The following is a 21,249-nucleotide window of genomic DNA, read 5'->3' as shown; positions in this document are numbered from 1 at the left end:
GTTTCCTTTCAATATTTCATTGCTAAAATTGGTATGGCTTTAGATTTTGCTTATACCTTGTGGACGCTGGCCCGGACACACACAGACGGACATCTTCAGTTCACCACACACTGTTTATTTACACTATTTACACAAGTTCACGTGCACCACAAACCCCAGTGCCTCTTGCACCGATTCCCCAAAGTCCAGGCCTCACAGTTCCAATGCCTTTCTCCTGGCCGCCTCCAGTCCTCTCTCCAGCTCTGTCCACTTCCACCTGACATCCACCAATGACTGGAGGGAGGCGGCCCCTTAAATAGGAACCCGGATGGGCTCCAGCTGCTTCCCGGCATTCCTCCGTAGCCACGCCCCAGTGTGGCGGAAGTGCCGGGTGTCCCCAGTCGTCTTCCCCCCAGCACTTCCTGGTGTGGCAGAAGTGCTGGGCTCCAGGGATATCCAGGCACCGGGGCACCACATGGCGGTGGCCACGGGTCCCTACAGGGCTGGGCTTCCAAGCCCTTTACCCGAGGCCCCCAACATAACCAGGGCGGACGCCCCCTCGCGGTCTGGAGGAGACACAAGCCCTCCTCCGGTCCTCCTGGGCGTCCCGGCCGGGGCTGCCACAACCTCTACAAAGCACTATGCCAATGTGCCCATGCCAAGTGTTCACTCCGTAGGCAGATGCATAAATCAAGTAAGAATTTCACTGTACTCAATACATGTGTCAGTATTGCTACTACTAAATCATATATCTTTTAGGCATCCTTTTCCCCCACAATGGCCCTATATCTTAGGCAACCATTGATATCGTTGGTGTTATTTACTGGCCCAGCTCTCCCGGGACTGCCTAAATACACTTGTCTATAGTGTGGCGTAAGAGCAGGCCTGCACTTTCATACCTGCTGCTTTCCTGATACCAACAGATGTACTAACCTCCTCCAGGCTGAGAATATTCATTACAAGGAGACTCATCTTGAGGTCTCTTGTAGTGCTTCAGCAATGTGACAATAGCATCATGGCCTGCAGGAGAAAGAAATGCGCATGAGCAGACTGATTACCATAAAGGTAACCTCTCCTTTTCTTTTAAGTACTAGAATGAGTCACCAACAATGAATGACTGTCTTACATTTTTTTTTTTTCGAAACATATTTAGCTGAATAAGGCATTCGTGCAAAACAAATTACAATCACTACACTTCATCAATGTCCATAATATACAGGAGGGTTTCCATAAATGTTATGTTGGTAATTTTTTTTTTTGCTTTGATAGTCTAACTCTAATATCAGCACCATAATCTTTCTTGCTGAAAAATTAGGATTACTTTGTAGATTAGCTGAGTTGAATCCATTTCTGAAACGAGAATTTCTCCACAAACCATTTCTGTGAGATTTAAAAAAAAAAAGTTATGTTTGTTTTATGGGTGGACAAAGACTCATTCTCAGCATATTATTTTAATCCTATTTTGAGCTGAAAAATGGACATTTTCCTTATTCATAAGAAAAAGGTTAGCTGAGGTGGAAACAACCCAGAATCACATATTCAGTACACAGTTTTTGCTCTCATGCAGTATTTTTTCTCTCTTCTTACAATGTACTGTATTTCTTCAGAATAACCAAGAATTTGTATTTAGAAGGCGAGAAAGATGCCTTTTTATTATCCAGATGAAAAAAATGTAATTTTTTTAAATGATTTTACAGAAGTATGCAAGGTCGGGTTGATCCATCCACTGTCTTGACCAAGAAACAGGTAAACAAATGTTGTATTTCCCTGAGGACATGGAAGTGGACTTTGATGGTCATTTGTGAAACAAATTCCGAGGATTACAATAGGAAAAAAACTATCAATTGATAGTGTTGAATTTTTGTAATTATTAATAATATTTAAATAACATATCTATATGTGTAATTTATAATTTTTAAGTCTAAATAATTCATTTTAAAAACTTTTACTTTTAATCCTTCATTTCTTAAAAACTGGATGTGAGAGAGTTTAATTCTGTTGCTAGATTTGGATTTACTACCCTCAACATCTAAAAAGTACACCTCAGATTTTTCATGAGAGCAAAAAAATAAATAAATAAATACATTTTTGCAGACCAGCGTATTGACATTGAGCACATTTTTGTTATGTGTAAGCCAAGGTCCAGCCATCTGACTTACTGTATGTTTGAATTCCATTTTTATATCAATTAATTTTTAATTCTTCACTTATTGTGTATGTTATAGTTTGTGTTTATTCTTTATATTATTAATGCATTTTTGTCTCTTACTATGTTTCTATGTATGGATCAGTTTTTTGCCGTGTTCCTTGTGTTTTGTCGGTGGTTCCCCAAGAGGCGGGGCCACCTGCCAATCTCCATTGAGTGACTACTCTCAGCTCCATAAAGACTCAAGGGAAGGCCTCTGCTGTACATTGTATGCACTCACGGTGGTGCAGAGTTCCCTTCATTTGTTTACTGTTCCTCTTTGGAATTTTTGACATTTTAGCTCTCTCTAAGGATTTCGCCTTTTGTTTTGCACATTGGGACTTGATTACTGCAGATTACTGTTTTAGACAACTCCTTTTCACCTTATTTGTCTCTTTTTAGCTTTTGATCTTTATTTCCCCTTTTTAGTAATAAATCTTTTATTTTTAAAGATTTATTGTGTACCCTTTGTTCCCAGAGGAGGTTTACAGCCATGCTGCCAATTTTGTGAACATTACTTATATTTTTGAAAATTTGAAGGCCAAGTCATTATGCCTGGTTTAGGCCAAAGCCAGCCATTAGAGTAGGCAGTAAGAATGCCTGACGGTGTGCCTTATCTGGGTGGGCCAGTGGAGAGTCCGGCCTGCTTTTTGGCTGTGGTTGGATGCCTAACACCTGTTTGCCATTTTTGTGCTTGTGAATCACAAAACGTTTTTAGCTATGAAAAAACATTCTTCAAGCACACAATGTTATAAATCTGTCCTACTGTATATACTTGCATTTAAGTTCTCCCTTGTATAAGTCAGGGCTTGATTTTACAGTATAATTTCTGGTATTTTATAATGTCAGTCATATAAGTCGAATGCAGAAAACTCATCCTATTGGTCCAAGAGATTATGATATGCTAACGTCCACCTGAGAGAGAACCACGGAGCACACTGCCTTTTTTTTTCGTATGTATTGTGCCTACATGACCACACAGTAATGCCCGAACTATTCCAAAGAAACGATTGCCCGGATTTGTTTTTTTTTTTCTTGTAAAAAAAACCCTCATACAACTTTATCGTAACAGCATCCCTTATCTATGATTGAATTGTTCAATCAGAAGAAAATATGAAGCTGGTTTCAAGTTAAAAGTTGTTGAAGTGGCAAAAGAAATTGTTAACTTCACTGCTGCAACAAAATTTGACGTGTTTGAGAAACTGATGCAAGAAGATGTGAAAAAAAAAGGGTTGCATTTTTGAACAGGCATATAAGTCGGGGTCTGATTTTATAATCGATTTTTTGGGTGTCAAGACCCGAGTTATACGTGAGTATATATGGTAAATTGTTTAATATGACTAAAGTATATACAACATAAAATTTCAGAAAAATGGTAAAATTTTTAGGTGTGTTTACCATCAGCAACTGAAACAATATATAAAATGTGATTGGGGAAAACAAGTGTGGCAGATCACTAAATACAGGGTGTTCCAGATCTAATTATGCAATTTTCATTACGCTATAACTTATTAAGTTTATTACATAGAGAATTCACAACTGAAAGGAGGGCAAGTGGGACATTACATAGAAAATCAGTGAATTAATTCAATGTAAGTCCATTTTCATTTATTACAAGATATTTTGAACAATTCTTTTGTCTTGTATTGTTTTCCTGCATTGCATTAAAATTTGCATAATTAGATCTGAACCACCCTATACATATAAAATACAGTTGATTTTTAAACAACAGCACCACATAAATGACTATAGAGTATTAAATAAAATGAGTAATATTCAGTAGTCTGCCCCATTGACTTGTTTTATTGTGATAGGGGAGCACAGGCTATAAAGTTGATCATAAAGTATCCCACGAATTTTGTAATTCTCTTTTTGTATCAATAAAAGTAAGAATACCAACCTAAAAAGACTGATTTTCTCACTGAATGAGGGTAATTCACAAACTGGGAAGCAATGTACCTGTATGAAGGTAAGGAATCAGGCAGCGACTCCAACTAATAACACCACCCATGTAGGTTATTTGTGCATAACAGATGAAGCTACACTGAGACTGAAGATTCAAAAGCAAAATCAAAGTCTGCCATCTTGAAGTCCACATCTGAGTGTGTGCTAATCTCTAGTGGTACCTTTTTCATATGCCCACATTAGGCATGTTTGCTCATCCTTTTCTCCACTTGATCTGCTTGGGTCACAGGCAACCAGGTTCATATCTGCTCCATTGTCCAATAAGAACTGCACCAGACGGATGTGTCCATGAAAACAGGAGCTATGCAGCCCTAATAATGCAGAGATTATAAAAAAACAAAAAATTAAGGACAATAAAAGGAAAGTGTGCTGAAGGCCTCAATGCTCTAAGCTGGGATTTTATAGTAGGACTGGGACTTTAAGTGACTTTTACTTGATGAAATATGAGAACAACTACTAAAACAGCTGTGTTCTTCCTCTGTGATCTCTACAAAATAAAGGTCGGGCCAAGCAGAAAAAAACATTACTGTAGAAGACAAAGACATCTGTATCAGAAGATTAATTCTAGTATAATGAAGATAGCCAAGAAATTAGAGACCAATCAAATCCAGGGAATAACAGCTACATGTAATACAATTCTTACTTAAACTTCTTCAGCATTGCTTACCAGTGTGGCCATCTCTTCCCTGGTGATTGATAATTATTGCATTCTGACTGAGAAGAAATTTCACCATTTCAATGTTCTTTCCATAAGTACAGGCACTGTTTTCAAAACAAAGCAACAAATTCAGTGGTAAGAAGAAATGAAGTCAAGTTGACACACAATCAAGACTTGATAATCAGTGTACACAAACAGTAAGTGCGCAATGCTCAGTCTTGGAGCCTTTTCAGATGCAGGGTGGAGGAATGTTGTGTCAGTCTTTCTGGATCGGAGATGCCGAGACAAAAGCCCTTTGCAGTATATGAGGGACAATGCAGGCAGCATGGCTGGCGATGTTGGGTTATCCTCTTTGGAAGTGGCTACTTCATGACTGTGGGCAAGATGTGGCTTTCAAACTGGTGTGGCTGCAATGATTTTGGGATAATGTTTGTGTTTTTTAAATTATACAGCAGGAACAATGAAAAGGATTGAGTAGTGAGCAGCAATGCAGCTTTAAAGAAAGGAGGTGAGAATGATAAACCCAACTAGCAGTTAAATACAGTATGTGACTATTTAATATGAAACACCATGGGGGCACAATGTTTAGTGCTACACCACACAGCTCCAATAGCATAAGTGTATCTCGGCCCTGCTACCATGGGATATTCATCTGTTCTCCCGTTGAATCTGTGGGTTTACCCAAAACTGTGCATATTAGAGATAGACTGGCACCATGCCCACAGGAATGTTCCTGCCTTGCCCCCACTGTTTTCTGGGAGGGAATATAGCTTCCCTGCAACCCTACTCTGGATTAGTGAGCTAGGAAAATGGATGTGTATATGAGGTTACTCTAAAATGGCTGGTACCAGTGACAGTGAGTGAGAATAGAAGTGTGCCGTATGATGGATTAGCTCCTCATTCAAATGTGTTTCCTGCCTTTCCTGCTGGCATATTCTCCAGGCTGGATTAAGTGGTTTCAAGAATGGATCCTTTCAGAGAGTCTAATGTGATCAAGTTTAAAATGCTGCATGTACAGTTAAAGCTCTTTCAAGCTCCCTTGAACCCCTGCCAGACACCAGATAAAAGTCCAAATGTTGACTTTATTCACACAGCACAGTGCACAAAGCACCCTCTCCTCCACAATACTCATTAATATACTCAAAACAATCACAATAAACAATCCACCACTCCCAGACGCGTTGCCCTCCTACCACCCAGCTCAGCTTGCCGTATGGGAGCTCCCACAATCCCTGACCCAGAAGTGTTCCAATCCGCAGTCCATGTGATCTTCTATCACTTCCGGGTCAGATCAAAAGTCCTTTTCTTCACCCCGGAAGCACGTCATTCCCCTTGTCCATGTGACTCGGACGTGCTTCCGTAGGGTAGGGTAAATAAACAATGTACCTCCCTGCAGCGTCTCCTAGTGGCCCCCATGGTATCCAGCAGGGCTGTGTATAAAAACTCCAATGTCCATGATGCCCTGCTGGTCTTCGGGGAACCTTCATACTGCAGGGAGGGCTCCACCTCACGGCTTGGGGGTATTGGCCGGGATGAACAGCCGGCCATACACCACACAGTAGATAAGAAGAATCTAACAAGAAAGGGAATATGTGGTTTAAACCTACCTAATATTTTCATTTATCGAATTCGTTTAAAAAAAAAAAAAACAATAAAATGTTACAGCATTAATACTGTGGAGTGGGAGACAGAGAAACGGAATTAGCATCTTAATGTCGATTGCTGGTGAGTTGACCTAAAAAGACAATTGATATCTTCAGCGCTGTTTCCACCCTCTGCTCAGGTTTTCAACGGTGCCATGCACTCCCAGCTGTTTGTCTCTTTGTCTCCACAATGCATACCACTCAGCTCCACCTCACCTGGAGTCAGAGGCAACCCATATGCCACACTATTCCCCTGGCTCTCTGTGACCCGACTCAAGTGTAGAATCCAATCCAGGGGCTCACCGGAGAAAACAAGTCTGAGCCGTCCAATCGAAGTGCTCTTCTAAGTGCTGTTTCAAGCAGTGGGTTATTGGTGGACACAAAAAGAACTAAGCAGGACTGCGCCAGAAAGTAAATGCGACATACCCAGCAATTGACTCAGTCCGACAAAGAAATCAGCAGCTGCAGATGACTAGAAGTCGAGTAATGTGTTTTCAGCTTTACTGGTGAAATATCAGATGTGAGGCAGAGAGTGAGTTGTACTTTAACTTTCATACCGATTTTCAGATTAAACTGCACTGCTCTTTTCTATTTCAGCTTTTTTTGGGTGAGCTAATGTCTTGCTCATCACGCCATTTACATTCAATTTGATTTCTGTTGCAAAAATCTATCCATCTATCCTTCCATCCAAGGGCAGCAGCTTGAGCAGAGAAGCCCAGACTTCCCTCTCCTCGGCCACTTCTTCCAGCTCTTCCGGGGGAATCCCGAGGCGTTCCCAGGCCAGCCGGGAGACATAGTCCCTCCAGCGTGTCCTGGGTCTTCCCTGGGATCTCCTTCCGGTTGGACGTGCCTGGAACACCTCACCAGGGAGGTGTCCAGGAGGCATCCTGATCAGATGCCCGAGTCACCTCATCTGACTCCTCTCGATGCGGAGGAGCAGCGGCTCTACTCTGAGCCCCTCCCGGATGACTGAGCTTCTCACCCTATCTTTAAGGGAAAGCCCAGACACCCTGCGGAGGAAACTCATTTCAGCCGCTTGTATTCGCGATCTCGTTCTTTCGGTCACTACCCATAGCTCATGACCATAGGTGAGGGTAGGAATGTAGATCAACTGGTAAATTGAGAGCTTTGCCTTACGGCTCAGCTCCTTTTTCATCACGACAGACCGATGCAGAGCCTGCATCACTGCGGACGCTGCACCGATCCGCCTGTCAATTTCACGCTCCATTCTTCCCTCACTCGTGAACAAAACCCCGAGATACTTGAACTCCTCCACTTGGGGCAGGATCTCACCTCCAACCCTGAGAGGGCATTCCACCCTTTTCCGGCTGAGGACCATGGTCTCGGATTTGGAGTTGCTGATTCCCATCCCAGCCACTTCACACTCAGCTGCAAACCGATTCAGAGAGAGCTAAAGATCACGGCCTGATGAAGCAAACAGGACAACATCATCTGCAAAAAGCAGTGACCCAATCCTGAGTCCAACAAACCGGACCTCCTTTAACATCGTGGCTGCACCTAGAAATTCTGTCCATAAAAGTTATGAACAGAATCGGTGACAAAGGGCAGCCCTGGCGGAGTCCAACTCTCACTGGAAACGGGTTCAACTTACTGCCGGCAATGGGGACCAAGCTCTGACACTGGTTGTACAGGGACCGAACAGCTCTTATCAGGGGGTCCGGTACCCCATACTCCCGGAGCACCCCCCACAGGATTCCCCGAGGGACACGGTCGAATGCCTTTTCCAAGTCCACAAAACACATGTAGACTGGTCGGGCAAACTCCCATGCACCCTCCAGGACTCTGCTAAGGGTGTAGAGCTGGTCCACTGTTCCGCGACCAGGACGAAAACCACATAGTTCCTCCTGAATCCGAGGTTCGATTATCCAACGGACCCTCCTCTCCAGAACCCCCGAACAGACTTTTTCAGGGAGGCTGAGGAGTGTGATCCCTCTGTAGTTGGAACACACCCTCTGGTCCCCCTTCTTAAAGACAGGGACAACCACCCCAGTCTGCCAATCCAGAGGCCCTGTCCCCGATGTCCATGCGATGTTGCAGAGACGTGTCAACCAAGACAGTCCTACAACATCCAGAGCCTTGAAGGAACTCCGGGCGTATCTCATCCACCCTTGGGGCCCTGCCACCAAGGAGATTTTTGACCACCTCAGTGACCTCAGTCCAAGAGATGGGGGAGCCCACCTCCAAGTCCCCAGACTCTGCTTCCTCATTGGAAGGCATGTTGGTAGGATTGAGGAGGTCTTCAAAGTACTCCCCCCACCGACCCACAACGTCCTGAGTCGAGGTCAGCAGCGCACCATCCCCACCATATACGGTTCTGACACTGAACTGCTTCCCCCTCCTGAGACACCAGATGACGGACCAAAATCTCCTCGAAGCCGTCTGAAAGTCGTTCTCCATGGCCTCCCCAAACTCCTCACATGCCCGAGTTTTTGCCTCAGCAACCACCGAAGCCACATTCCTCTTGGCCTGTCGGTACCTTTTAGCTGCCTTCAGAGTCCCACAGGACAAAAGGGTCTGGACTCTTTCTTCAGCTTGACGGCATCCCTCACCGACGATGTCCACCAACGGGTTCGGGGATTGCCGCCACGACAGGCACCGACCACCTTACGGCCACAGCTCCGGTCAGCCGCCTCAACAATAGAGGCACGGAACATAGCCCATTCGGACTCAATGTCCCCCACCTTCCACGGGATGTGGTCGAAGTTCTGCTGGAGGTGGGAGTTGCTGATGGAAGCTACTTCTGACAGGGGACTCTGCAAGACGTTCCCAGCAGACCCGGACAACACGTTTGGGCCTACTGGGCCTGACCGGCATCCTCCCCCACCATCGAAGCCAACTCACCACCAGGTGGTGATCAGTTGACCTATATAATATAAACCATTTTTATAAAGAGTTTATGAGGAGTTCTCTTAGATCAGTTGCTGCTTGTTGCAAAAATGTCACTTTAAGTTCAGCTGCTGACACAGACACTTGTAAGGAGCGTTTTTCTGTCTACTAACAGCCAAAACCTCGGACACTTTTGTGGAGTTTGCTTTGTGCTGCCCTGGAAAACAGACCTCCCTCCCTCTCTCTCTCCGGCAAGAAATCCTTCCTTTCATTTTTGATTAAACACATAAAACTTGCAGCTAAAGCAAAGAAGCCATCTGAGAATTGTCAACTATCCATCCATGGGACCATAGCCAGACCCCCATCTCCTTAGCCTGTCATGAAAAATGGGAATGAGTGGAAAGTGAAAGTTGATGACTGGGCTCTGAAGCACCAGAGCGAGCCCCCCAACCTCCAGTTTTTGATTGCATTGAACATTACGAAGAGGACTCATCCACTCTTCAATTGAACTGCTTGCTCTAATAGGGCAAAATGCAGTCTTTGATTGTGTTGAACACTCCAAATTTGACCCTCCGCACATTTGATCGTGGTGATTACGAGGACCCTCTCCACCACTAGTTTTTGATCACAAAACGATACCCCTGCGTTTATGAAACATTTCAGTGTAATTTGTTAACAAGGGGCCTCCAATCTTTATTTAACCTAAGGTCCCAACAAGCATACAACCGTTGCTGTCTGGGCACTCCCAACGTTGTATAATTCATTGCATTCCTTATATTCATGGGTGGGCCAGTGGTAGCACTGCTGCCTTGCAGTAAGGAGATCATGGGTTCTTGTCCCGTGTCCTCCCTGAGTGCAAGTGGTTTGAGTAGTGAGAAGAATGCTATATAAATATAAAGAATTATTATTATTATTATTATTTTCAAGTGAAAGCTTAAATTAATGTCACTGCCTAATTGCTACTAGCATGGCCAAGAGCTAGACCGATCATTCTTTGTCCAACTATGGACCCTTAAGGGCTCAAGCGTACTCCTTTGTGAAGTCCTATGTTTGAGGTAAACTGGATTAAAGTAAAGGAATGAAAATAAAGACAGTGACAGAGAGCAAGCAACCTGCCATTAAATGTCCTTAGGGATGAATATTCAAGGTACAAGGAGACAGGTAAGGGGTTACGGGTGACAGCTGCATTGCTAGTTTTGACATTTACTTCTATCACTCATTACGAAAACAACCTAACAGGTTAGCTGGTACCCTTCAGTTTAGGTGCTTGTCACATGAGATCTGACAACATAATAAAACATACCCTCTGCCTCTGGACGATTATCTAATTAATGCAAGCACAGAAAATCCTCACACTTTGTAAAAGCAGACAGTCTTTTGAAACACATCAGTCACTCTGTGAGCCAACAGCATGCAGACAACTGAACAATATCCTTGCCACTCTGACTGTACCTGTGAAAGGCGGTCTCGCTGAAAATGTTCTCCTTAGTCAGGCTCTCCATCCCAGCCAAGTGAACAATCTCTTTGACCACATCGAACTTGCCATTGTAGCATGCCCTGAATAAACGAGACGTACACCACAAGCTATTAGAAGTAATGCATAAAGTGCAGTGGTCCAAGAAGGAATGATTTCAGTTGGAAAATACTGAGTAGCAGTCATTATTTCAAGAAGGGCATTTAAGCATCTGATCTCTCATGCTTTTTCCTCTGAATTTGCAGATAGCACAGCAAAGGGCCTAACTGAGGAAAGCACAGAACACCACAAACAAAGGACCACGTCACAAAGAGAAAGAGTGCACTCTAATACAAGAAGAATCCTTCATTTGAACCTGGAGAAACAATTCCACATAATATCAGATAAAGACTTTAAAGACTTGGTATCATAAAACTGTCTACGCAGAACTCTAAATAGCCGGTAAACAGCTAACCTCTCATTGTTATTGGTTTGTCTGTCTAGTCTGTCTGTGTCCTGTCTTATTATTTATCATATTTCTTTAAATATAAATCATGTTCCTCAATAAATTGTATCATTCTGTTTCTTAAACCAAGCGTGCTTCAGTTACCTTGATACAAGTCTAATAGCAGGAGACAACACAGAAAGGTAAGGTAAATAAAGTAGGAGCCACATCAAACTATTTACTCAATTACCGGCATTGCCTGAGTCACGTCTGTTAATAGATTAACCGAGTTAAATCTCTCCTCCTTCCCTAATTATTATGACCGTCCCTGGATGGGCAAGTTAAAATTTATCTTCATTTTTCCTACACTATTGCAATTTGATTTATTTTTCACCATATTTTGTTATATACCATACTTATTTATTATTTATTATGTTAAGTACTCAGATGTTCTAACACAAATGCAACTCAAAATAAATACCTTGTGCTCGTTTAGTTAAGAAAGAAAAAAACTAAGACACTAAGATCTCAACATACTGATGCTTAAGAGTAAGTTCAGTGTCATTTCATTCACCATATGAGGTCTATCTGGTGACACTGGACACCCCGGCCAAGCGGCCATCTGTCAGGAATTAAATTATACCATCAAAAGAAAAAGTGTGAGGGATCTGCAGCTTTCCATATGGCGGTCTTTGGGATATTCAGTACCATCCGTAAAAAGGGCCGAACGGTTTTCTGAGCTGCTTCAGTGTTGTACTTACAGGTGCAGCGGTGTGTCCCCATATATGTTCACAGCGTGAGGATGGACATCAAAGTTGCCCTGCAGCAAGAATCTCACAATTTCGTGATGGCCAAACCTTGCACAGAAGTGAAGAGGAACATGGTCTTCGTTGTCTTGTGCATTTACTGTGAAAGATAGATTTGTTTTTTCTTTAATAAATGCATATTTTCAACAACATTAAGAACAGTCTTCATGCTTTAGCTACCATCCGCAGGCCAACATCTCAGTCTGTCAGTATGTGTACAAAATGGATGTTGAAAATGAGTGCTACATTTCTGAGGCCTCAGACAACGTAAGTATGTCGGGGGGGAGAAATAAGGGGAAGGGAAATAAAAAATACATTCAAGTAGTGGAGATAACAATTAATTAAACGTGGAAATGGGTGTCATTGATACTTCACTTCCATTAAACATAACTCCATGGTGTCTAACAGTGCGTTGGGACTCTAAGCAGTTGGCAGATGTGACCCTCTGGAGGGTCGCAAGGAGATGAGAACCACTGTGCTGTTTCCTGCATGAAGACGAGACTCGTCTTACAATATTTAAATACTACACAATTTAGTTGATGATTTGCACTCATTCAAAAGGTGAACTTTTAATTGACAGAATTATTAAAAGGAGTTCAACTGCAATGAAAATAATTTACAAGCACTGATATTTTACTTGCATTTTCCTACCTCTTTATGGCTGACACTTATAGTAGCAATTAAAATAAAGAAATGATCAGAGACACTGTGATGATTAATTTATATAGCTCTTTTTAGCTACTCAAAGCGCTTTACATAGATAAGGGGCCAGATAACAAGAACGGGGCCTATCAAGGACCAGAGACAAATGGGGCAGAAATGGCAGACAAGGAACACCAGAGGGCAGTAGAGAGACAGAGAGAAAGGCTGGACAAGGCGTGTTAGGATGTTGTAAAGCAAGAGTTCCCAAAGTGGTCAATATCAACCCCCTGGGGTTGATTTGAACTTTCTAGGGGTCGATAGCTTCATTAAGAAAATTTGGGGGTCGACGACAGCAAAAATAGACCCCCTTACTACTGCTATTTGTTTGTTACTTCAAAATATCTATGATTCCAATAGGTACCTAATTAAAAAGTAAAATAATTCAAAAACACCTTTTTGATAAAACACATTACAAACCAAAACGAAAAGGTAAAATGTGTCATTAAAAGAGTCATACGTAAGAATGCATAAAAGTACATGTAGCACAAACATGTCTGTGCATTGCCTTATCGAACGTATCAAAGCAAATGCAGACATGAAAAACCATTGCATGTGACTAGGGGGTCGACGGTTTTAAAAATTTTTGGTAAAGGGGTCTGCGGCCAAAAAAAGTTTGGGAACTCTTGTTGTAAAGGATGGAGGACCACTAAACTAACATAGTGCTGATGGATATTTTCAGTTGAGGTTCCTAGGTGGAGGATGGTCTTGGTGATTTGATTTCAAACTTTGGAATGCATTTATTGAAGACCCATTATTATTGGACAGATGAAAAGACGCCTCATAGCACTTCATATTCCAAGCATTCTGTTGGTTCTACCACAGTGCTGCTTTATTAGGAAGGAGAGAATAGAAATCACATGCAAATGATTTAAAACCAAGCCACCATGGGAAAAACACCTCTGCTTTCCCTGCAAAAAAAGTAACACCTTACATAAGTTTAGGTACTGCAAAAAAATCACGTTATTTATTTACTCTTAATTAACAAAACTTTAAGAAAAGTTTCTTTTGGTCTTAATGACACTTACAAAGCATCAGTCAATACGTTATTAGTATTTGAACAGTGTGGCTGTAACCAGTAGGGTGGTCCACTGAATCCCAAAGCCCCAAACACTATCACACTCAACACAGTTCAAATATTGTCCCTTTAATTAAAAATGTTAGTTTTTACAAAGAGATAAGCACAATGAAAGAATGACAAAATGCAGAAGTACAACTCCTCATCTCTCCTTCCACTCCAAAGATTTGTGTCCTCTGCCTCCCAATGCTGACTCCTCGGGTAAAGCAGGGCAGCTTCTTTTAAACCGGATCCAGCCATAGTTCCAGTGCCAGGGCAGAGCCCGTTGGAGGCACTTCTGGGTCAAGTGGAAGACCGTAAGAGTGGGGAACATGAATCCCCATAGCACCCCCTGGCGGTACTCTCAGAAACCAATTGGGCTGCTTGACAGCACTACAGATCCCAGCATGCCCTGCAGTTGTCTGTATGGATGCTGAAGCCCAGGGATGCTACCATCTGCCGTATAGTCCAAGCTGATTGCCTTCACCTGTCTGTCCATCCCAGCCAGGATGCCAGTGAGCCCACTTCCGCACGGGCATCTCATGCCTGCCCTCTTGACTGAGGCAGGACAGTCATCACCCTTCTTCTCGTGCCTCTGATGGGCTAGCCTCCAGTCCAGGTGGATAACCTCACCCCCATCCCGGCTGGGACAACTGATCATACGTGCCACCCTTCAAAGTGGCATATTAAGACTTTTTGATATGCTGGCAAAATTGTTGATAAATATGAAGGATTTACAGTTCTTTAACTACAGTCTACAATATCAAGAGAAATACACCTCACTTGAGCCACCTCTGACCATTTTAAAGTGAAATTATTTTAGGAGGCCATATTTCAGAGATGATTAACCACTGTATTAATGATTTGTAATTGTAATTAAGATTAAAAGAAGTCTCTCCTAAGGTCTTGTTACATAAGAGTACAGTAAATGAGTAAGAAGATTCATTTTTTGCAGTACCTAAACTTAAGTGTTACCAAAAAAAGTTATAGGATCATCACACCACCAAGAAGCTGCCACTCAACTCAGTATCCAGTTTGCAATTAACCTCCATTCTCCCGTTACATCTGTCCAGCGGCATGCTTTGGATCAATCTTTCCTTCTCTGCCTAATCATTCCTTTCTTATATCACTTGGGGAGCAAAAACTTTCTTTTAAATAAACCTGTTGCTTTCTTGGCATTATGAGGAGATGTAGAAAGCTCTCCTGTTACAACAGAATGTCAATCCTGGACATTAACCTTGAAAACCCCTTAAGGAAACTCAGAAACTTCCCCGTCCCCCAATTTACCATCAGTTTTGGTGCCCTCCTCCATCAGCAGTTTGACAATTGTAAGAAATCCCTTGGCAGCAGCAAGATGAAGGGGTCGATCTCCCACCTCTCCACTAACATTCACGTCTGCACCAAACTTTAAAAGCAGCTTGGTGACCTAGAGAAATTGGATAGGATATGTGCTGATTGTGAATAATAAGAAAAATCACCTTTATCTGCAGAGATGTACGGATTATCTAGTGTAAAGAAGCCATTATTAGGATGAGCAAAGGCATCTGTAGTTATTTTCTTGGAAACTTTGGTTTACAACATTGGGCTAGATGCATGTTTATGAAATTATCCATTTACCAATTGAGTTGTATTTATTATGATTATTGACATTTATTACAAATACAGTACAAAAGATTTGCTTGGTATCACACTATGAGAGAGACAGACAAATTTAAACTCCACCATCCTACCAACTACCATTATCCAGGGTTAGATACCATTTCAACCATTAACACTGACAGGATACATTGCAGTCTCAGCCAAGGCACAGGTTTGGTTTGTTATGCTGTGGTTTTGCTCTGATCTGTCTGTAGCTTCACATTCATGGACACGTTTGCTCTTCCCATTTTTTCACTTTTCTTTCTATTTGTGAGGTCTAACCATTAATGTCTGTTAGAAAGGGAGTGCATGATCTTATTTAGGGCTCTGGCTTGAGTCAAGTGTTTCCTTGCCCGTTTTGTGTGGCACTATTATTAGTAGTTGATTTTAGGTGTCTTCAAAGTTTCTATTATTGTTTTTAACCTTAATTTTAGGATTTCATCCCAAAATTCATTAATTATCTATTTAACTTTGAGTGTCTGATTATTGTTCTGTGAAATGTCCTTCAATAAGATCTACATCAGTGTAAAGTGTCCACATGTTTTGGAACTGTCTCACACGAAGATGGTTCTGGCGGGGAATGTGCCTGCTTGTCACACAGTACTCGATACGCTTGTGTTATTAAACCTGTTATTACATATAGTTTTTATCTGAATAGTTCATTTCTGTTATAACTTTTACATTTGGCTTTGAAATGACCTAGCTGATTTTCTTTATCATCATTTTTTCTTTATTTATGTGATGCCATCTTTAGTCTTGTCAAATGATGACAGTTGTCGCACTGATGATGTCACAGAAAGTGACAATATAAATATGGCACACTTCTTTATCCCTTGGTGGACACGACACCCCTCAGGTTATTAGTGAAAGTTTATTTATTTCCAGGTAGGCCCCAGTGGTAGGATTCTCATTTTTGGTAGAAATCTCCATCAATCTTTGTGTTTTGATTTCGTCCTGCCCTTTTTGTTCTGGTTTTTTGGCTGTGTTTTGCTCTGCTGGTACTACGACCCTCTGCTTTGCCCTCTGCCATCTCCTTGCTATTTAATCACTCCTGGTTCACTCGTGCTCACATATCCTCAAACACTTCTGTGTTTTCCTTAACAGACTGTTTGTAGAAGCTTCATTATGTTTGAGTGACTCTACATAATGGGTTATTTGATTTCATAGATCTCCATAAGGCTTGAGGATGGTGTAGAAGATGATTTTCAATTTGAAATCCATCCATCCATCATCCAACCCATTACATCCTAACTACAGGGTCACTGGGGTCTGCTGGAGCCAATCCCAGCCAACACAGGGTGCAAGGCAGGAAACAACCCCTGGGCAAGGAGCCAGCCCACCACAGGGCACGCACACACACACCCACACACCAAGCGGACAATTTAGAATCGCCAATGTACCTAACCTGCATGTCTTTGGACTGTGGGAGAAAACTGGAGGAAACTCACGCAGACACAGGGAGAACATGCAAACTCCACGCAGGGAGGACCCAGGAAGCAAATTCGGGTCTCCTAACTGCGAGGCAGCAGCTCTACCCACTGCGCCACTATGTTGCCCCAATTTGAAATCAAATATTGTATTATTAATTGTATGTTCTGTATAGGGTCAGGTCTACCATCATGGTGTTCTAGGTGTCCGCGCAGGTGTTTGTGACAGTCAGGGGTGTTTTTACCAATAACGATGATACAACCAATCATCTCTCTTTCAGGCCACACCTCTTTGGAGTAGCAGCGAGCGGAAGCACAGAGCAGTGGTGTCTCCCACAGGCACGTAGCCCTTCGCAAACACCCGAGTAAGTTCAACTGAAGTAAAGCCAGCAGCTGACCAGGAGAAATAACTGGCAGTGAGAAATCAAAGTTGATCGTTCAGAGGGTGGTAGAAACTTAAAGCCAACGGTCTCTTAGTGATTCAGCTGAACGCGAAAAGCGCCGAAGCACCGAAGTTACTACAAAAAAGGAGAAGATGATATCAGCACTAAATGTAAGTTCTATCTGCTCTCTGCCTGTTGAGGGCACGTTTTATATGTTGTGTGTCCTGCAGTATGTACAGCTCAGGTTTTCCGGCCGACAGTGTAGACAGCTTCACCTGCCAAAAGTGTTTAGTTAATTTAGAGTTGGTCGGGAAAATACACGAATTGGAGGACCGTGTTAGGAGTCTGATAGCAATTAGGCAAACCGAAAATTGGATCGACTCGGTTTGTTTAGACAATTTGGCTACTTCTGATTCGCTTCAGTCTCTCCAGGTCCCACTGTAGTCAGTGCAGGCCAAATCAGCAGCACCAATTCAGCCACCAGGAGAGTGGGTAACAGTAAGACGGGGGTCTAAGAAGCCAAAATTTAGTCCCCAGCACCCAGGTCACCAATTCGGACCCAGAACAGGTTCTCAGCTCTCCGCAGTGCGCCTGTGGAAACTGAGAATAATAAAGTGCTCATAATTGGCGATTCCATAGTGCGGAATGTTAGAATTCCAAACTATGTTAAACCAGCAGTTAATGTTAAGTGCCTCACAGGGGCCAAGATTTCTGGCATAAAGGCCGCATTGGACCGTGTTGCACGATGAAGTATCTACCTTATTGCTGCATGTTGGCACTAATGATATTTATTTACAGCAATCTGAGGTATTAAAGGGAACTTCATCTCTCTATGCACCAAAGCTAAAACAAAATGTCGGAATTTAATTGTATCTGGTCCCTTACCAAGATTATATAGAGGGGATGTGATTTATAGCAGATTGCATTCCTTTCACTGCTGGCTAGAAACCTGGTGTGCAAATAAAAGCATAGCATTTGTGAACAATTGGGATGATTTTTGGGAAAGGCCTGGATTTTTCAGAAGAGATGGTCTTCATCCTAACTGGAGGGATCTTATGTATTATCCCAAAATATGGCAGCAAAACTGCCTGGTTGACTGATTAGAGCACCATCCAGGCGCAGTCATGTGATCTTAAATCACAGGCTGTTGTTTATTCCACCTGTTATTTTCCTGAAGCTGTTACCCATAATCCCTGTTGTGGGGCATCCAGTAAATTTAGTCTTGATACAAACCATAAATTAATTGATAACCAAAAATAAGGTGTATAATTAGACCAAGGGATAAAACCAGACCTCCACCAGGGCATCTGTAATAGAAATTTAATTCAAATTAAAACAAAAATATATCAGCGGTTCAGAAAGAACCATGCAGTTTTAAATGCTGTTTATTGAACATTCGCTCTCTTGGCACTAAAGCTGTTTTGGTAAATGATATATATTAAGTACAAAATCTGATCTGTGTCTTCTTACTGAAACCTGGCTTAGTAAATGTGACACTGTTCCCTAGCTGAGGCGTCACCAGATGGATACTGTTCCTTCATAAGTCTAGAGATTCTGGTCGAGGAGGAGGCCTTGGAATAATTCATTGTAACAAAATGCAAATCACTCCTAAAAATTTAGGCAACTTTACATCCTTTGAGGCATTCATTTTAAATATTAAAACAGATTCCAACACAATTATAGTGCTAGTCTACAGACCACCAGGGCCATATTCATTGTTCATGACTGAATTTAGCAACCTTCTGTCTGATTTGGCTATAAATTATGATCACGTAGTTCTGATGGGGGATTTTAATGTACACATTGATGTGGAAACTGACACTTTTAGCAAATGTTTTACTTATTTGTTAAATTCAGTAGGATTTTGTCAGATTGTCAAAGGTCCAACTCATAATCATAACCACACATTAGATTTAATTATAACTTACAAAGTTGAAATTCAAAATTTAAATATTACTCCATTAAATGTAGTTATTTCCGATCACTTCTTAATTACATTTGATTTAGTTCTGCCCATGCCAAGCACTCACAGATTAAAACAAAGACAGTGCGACATCTAGATTGTAATTCTGCTTCAAAATTTATAGATACCTTGAGTAAGTCGAGTGTAATTGTGGAAAACCATTTAGATCAGTTAACATCAAATGTAAACGTGGAAAACAATTTAGATCAGCTAACATCACATTATAATGTGACCTTGAGAGATGCTCTGGACACAGTGGCTCCCCTAAAACAAAAGTGATCAAAGCACATAGAAACTCTCCCTGGTTTAATGAAAACACTGAGCTCTTAAATTAGAGTGTGAAAACTGGAGCCAGATGGAGAACAACAAAGCTACATGTCTTTCAAATTGCATGGACAGAGAGTGTTAAAAATATAAAAAAGCCCTCTTTAAAGCTCGCTCAGAATACTATTCTACATTAATAGATAGCAATAATAAAAATCCTAGGGTACTTTTTAGAACAGTGGCTAAATTAACTTCAGATCAACAGTGCAAAATACCAACAGATATTAGCAGTACAGACTTTATGAACTTCTTCAATGAGAAAATTAAAAATATAAGATCCCAGATCTCAGCATCACAGTACAAACCAAATACTAGCTTAGCAGACCCTGCTCACATTGCATTCAGCACTTTAGTAATTTTAATCCTGTAACTGAGCAGGAAGTCTTAACTTTAATTACTAAAATGAAGCCCACTACTTGTTCCCTAGATCCAGTGCCAATAAAACTAGTAAAAAGTGCAATGGATGTTCTTGCAGCCCTATTCTAACATTATCAATAGTTCATTATTGCATGGCACAGTACCTGATGCACTAAAAGTGTCAGTCATTAAACCTTTACTTAAAAAGTCAGACCTAGACCCACACATACTAAATAACTATAGGCCTATTTCAAATTTACCATTTCTCTCTAAAATACTAGAAAAGTAGTGCCAGTCAGCTTCAGTCACACCTTAGCATTACAATTTATTTGAGAAATTCCAGTCTGGCTTTCGCACTGGTCATAGTACAGAAACGGCACTAACACGGGTTGTAAATGACATTCTGATATCCTCTGATGAAGGAAACTCCACTGTAATTATGTTGTTGGACTTAAGTGCAGCATTTGACACCATTGACCATTCTATTTTACTGCACAGGCTAGAAAACGATGTTGGGCTTGTAGCGCTGCCACATAAAGATAATGTTTTCTGCTGTCGATCGGTTGTTGGGGAATAGCTTCTGACAGAGATTGACAGCGGTACCCCAGAGGTGGAACTTCCGGTTGATTTGGGGATTCATTTGCATAAAGCGCGCCGTCTTTGAAGAAGGAGAAAAAAGGAGAAAGAAGGAGAAAGAGAGGGAAAGAAGAACATCGGATAACAGAAAAAGGCAGATCAGCTTTTGCTCTGGCCATGGGATAAGCCTAGGAGCTCCTATCAGTCCTGTATGAAGGTGGATGGTCTTCTCCTGGGAATCGATCGTTCGCTATTACCTACGGACGCGGGTGAGCTACCAAAACGGACTTACTATACTTTAATCATGGCGCAAGTCTGACTGTATGTCTTTATGACGAAGAGGAGATTGGTTATATAGTCCTCTATTTTCAGGACTCCTCATCAACTCGCCGCCGTTGGAGTATTACAGTGGACTATCTATGGACCTATTTGTTATCTCTGGAACGGGAATTGGGGGATGAAAACTGTTGATGTATAGAAACTTGTATATGTGTGGCGCTGCAAATTAAGGGTTACTTAGGTTCGGGCGGGGCGATCCATGTGTAAGGGATTGTTTTTCTATTTGTTGTTTATTTGATGGACTGCAAGGATAAATATGGACTATGGTGTGCAGTGACCTATAAATGTATTGATATTAAGGGATTGTTTTATTAGAATAAAGGCGTACGGGAAATTTATTAAGGTGTGATATTGGCCTATCCTTTTATCATCTGCCTTTAGCTAGGTCAGAATAGTGGTAGCATTACTCTCAGGCTAGTGCTCGAGACGAATTGTTACAGGCTTACAGGCACTGTGCTCGCTTGGTTTAGTTCTTATTTATCAAATCGATTCCAATATGTACAGA

General features: G+C 41.8%; 1 protein-coding gene across 3 annotated transcripts in view; it reads right to left on the bottom strand.

Annotated features, from left to right (window-relative positions):
* The window catches only part of tnni3k (TNNI3 interacting kinase), a 118,736-nt gene that overhangs the window by 80,805 nt on the left and 16,682 nt on the right, over nt 1–21,249 (bottom strand). For all 3 annotated transcript variants that reach the window (XM_039736150.1, XM_039736151.1, XM_039736152.1), the window contains exons 7-12: nt 15,025–15,163; nt 11,937–12,081; nt 10,730–10,834; nt 4,797–4,891; nt 4,291–4,440; nt 913–999 (exon numbers count right to left, since the gene is read on the bottom strand). In XM_039736150.1, the coding sequence (XP_039592084.1) occupies nt 913–999; nt 4,291–4,440; nt 4,797–4,891; nt 10,730–10,834; nt 11,937–12,081; nt 15,025–15,163 (721 nt within the window). The remainder of the gene's footprint in view (nt 1–912; nt 1,000–4,290; nt 4,441–4,796; nt 4,892–10,729; nt 10,835–11,936; nt 12,082–15,024; nt 15,164–21,249) is intronic.

Source organism: Polypterus senegalus, chromosome 14 (genome assembly GCF_016835505.1).
Source record: "Polypterus senegalus isolate Bchr_013 chromosome 14, ASM1683550v1, whole genome shotgun sequence".
Classification (NCBI taxonomy): domain Eukaryota; kingdom Metazoa; phylum Chordata; class Cladistia; order Polypteriformes; family Polypteridae; genus Polypterus; species Polypterus senegalus.
Note: the sequence above shows the minus strand (reverse complement) of the source record. Positions and strands in the feature narration are given on the sequence as shown.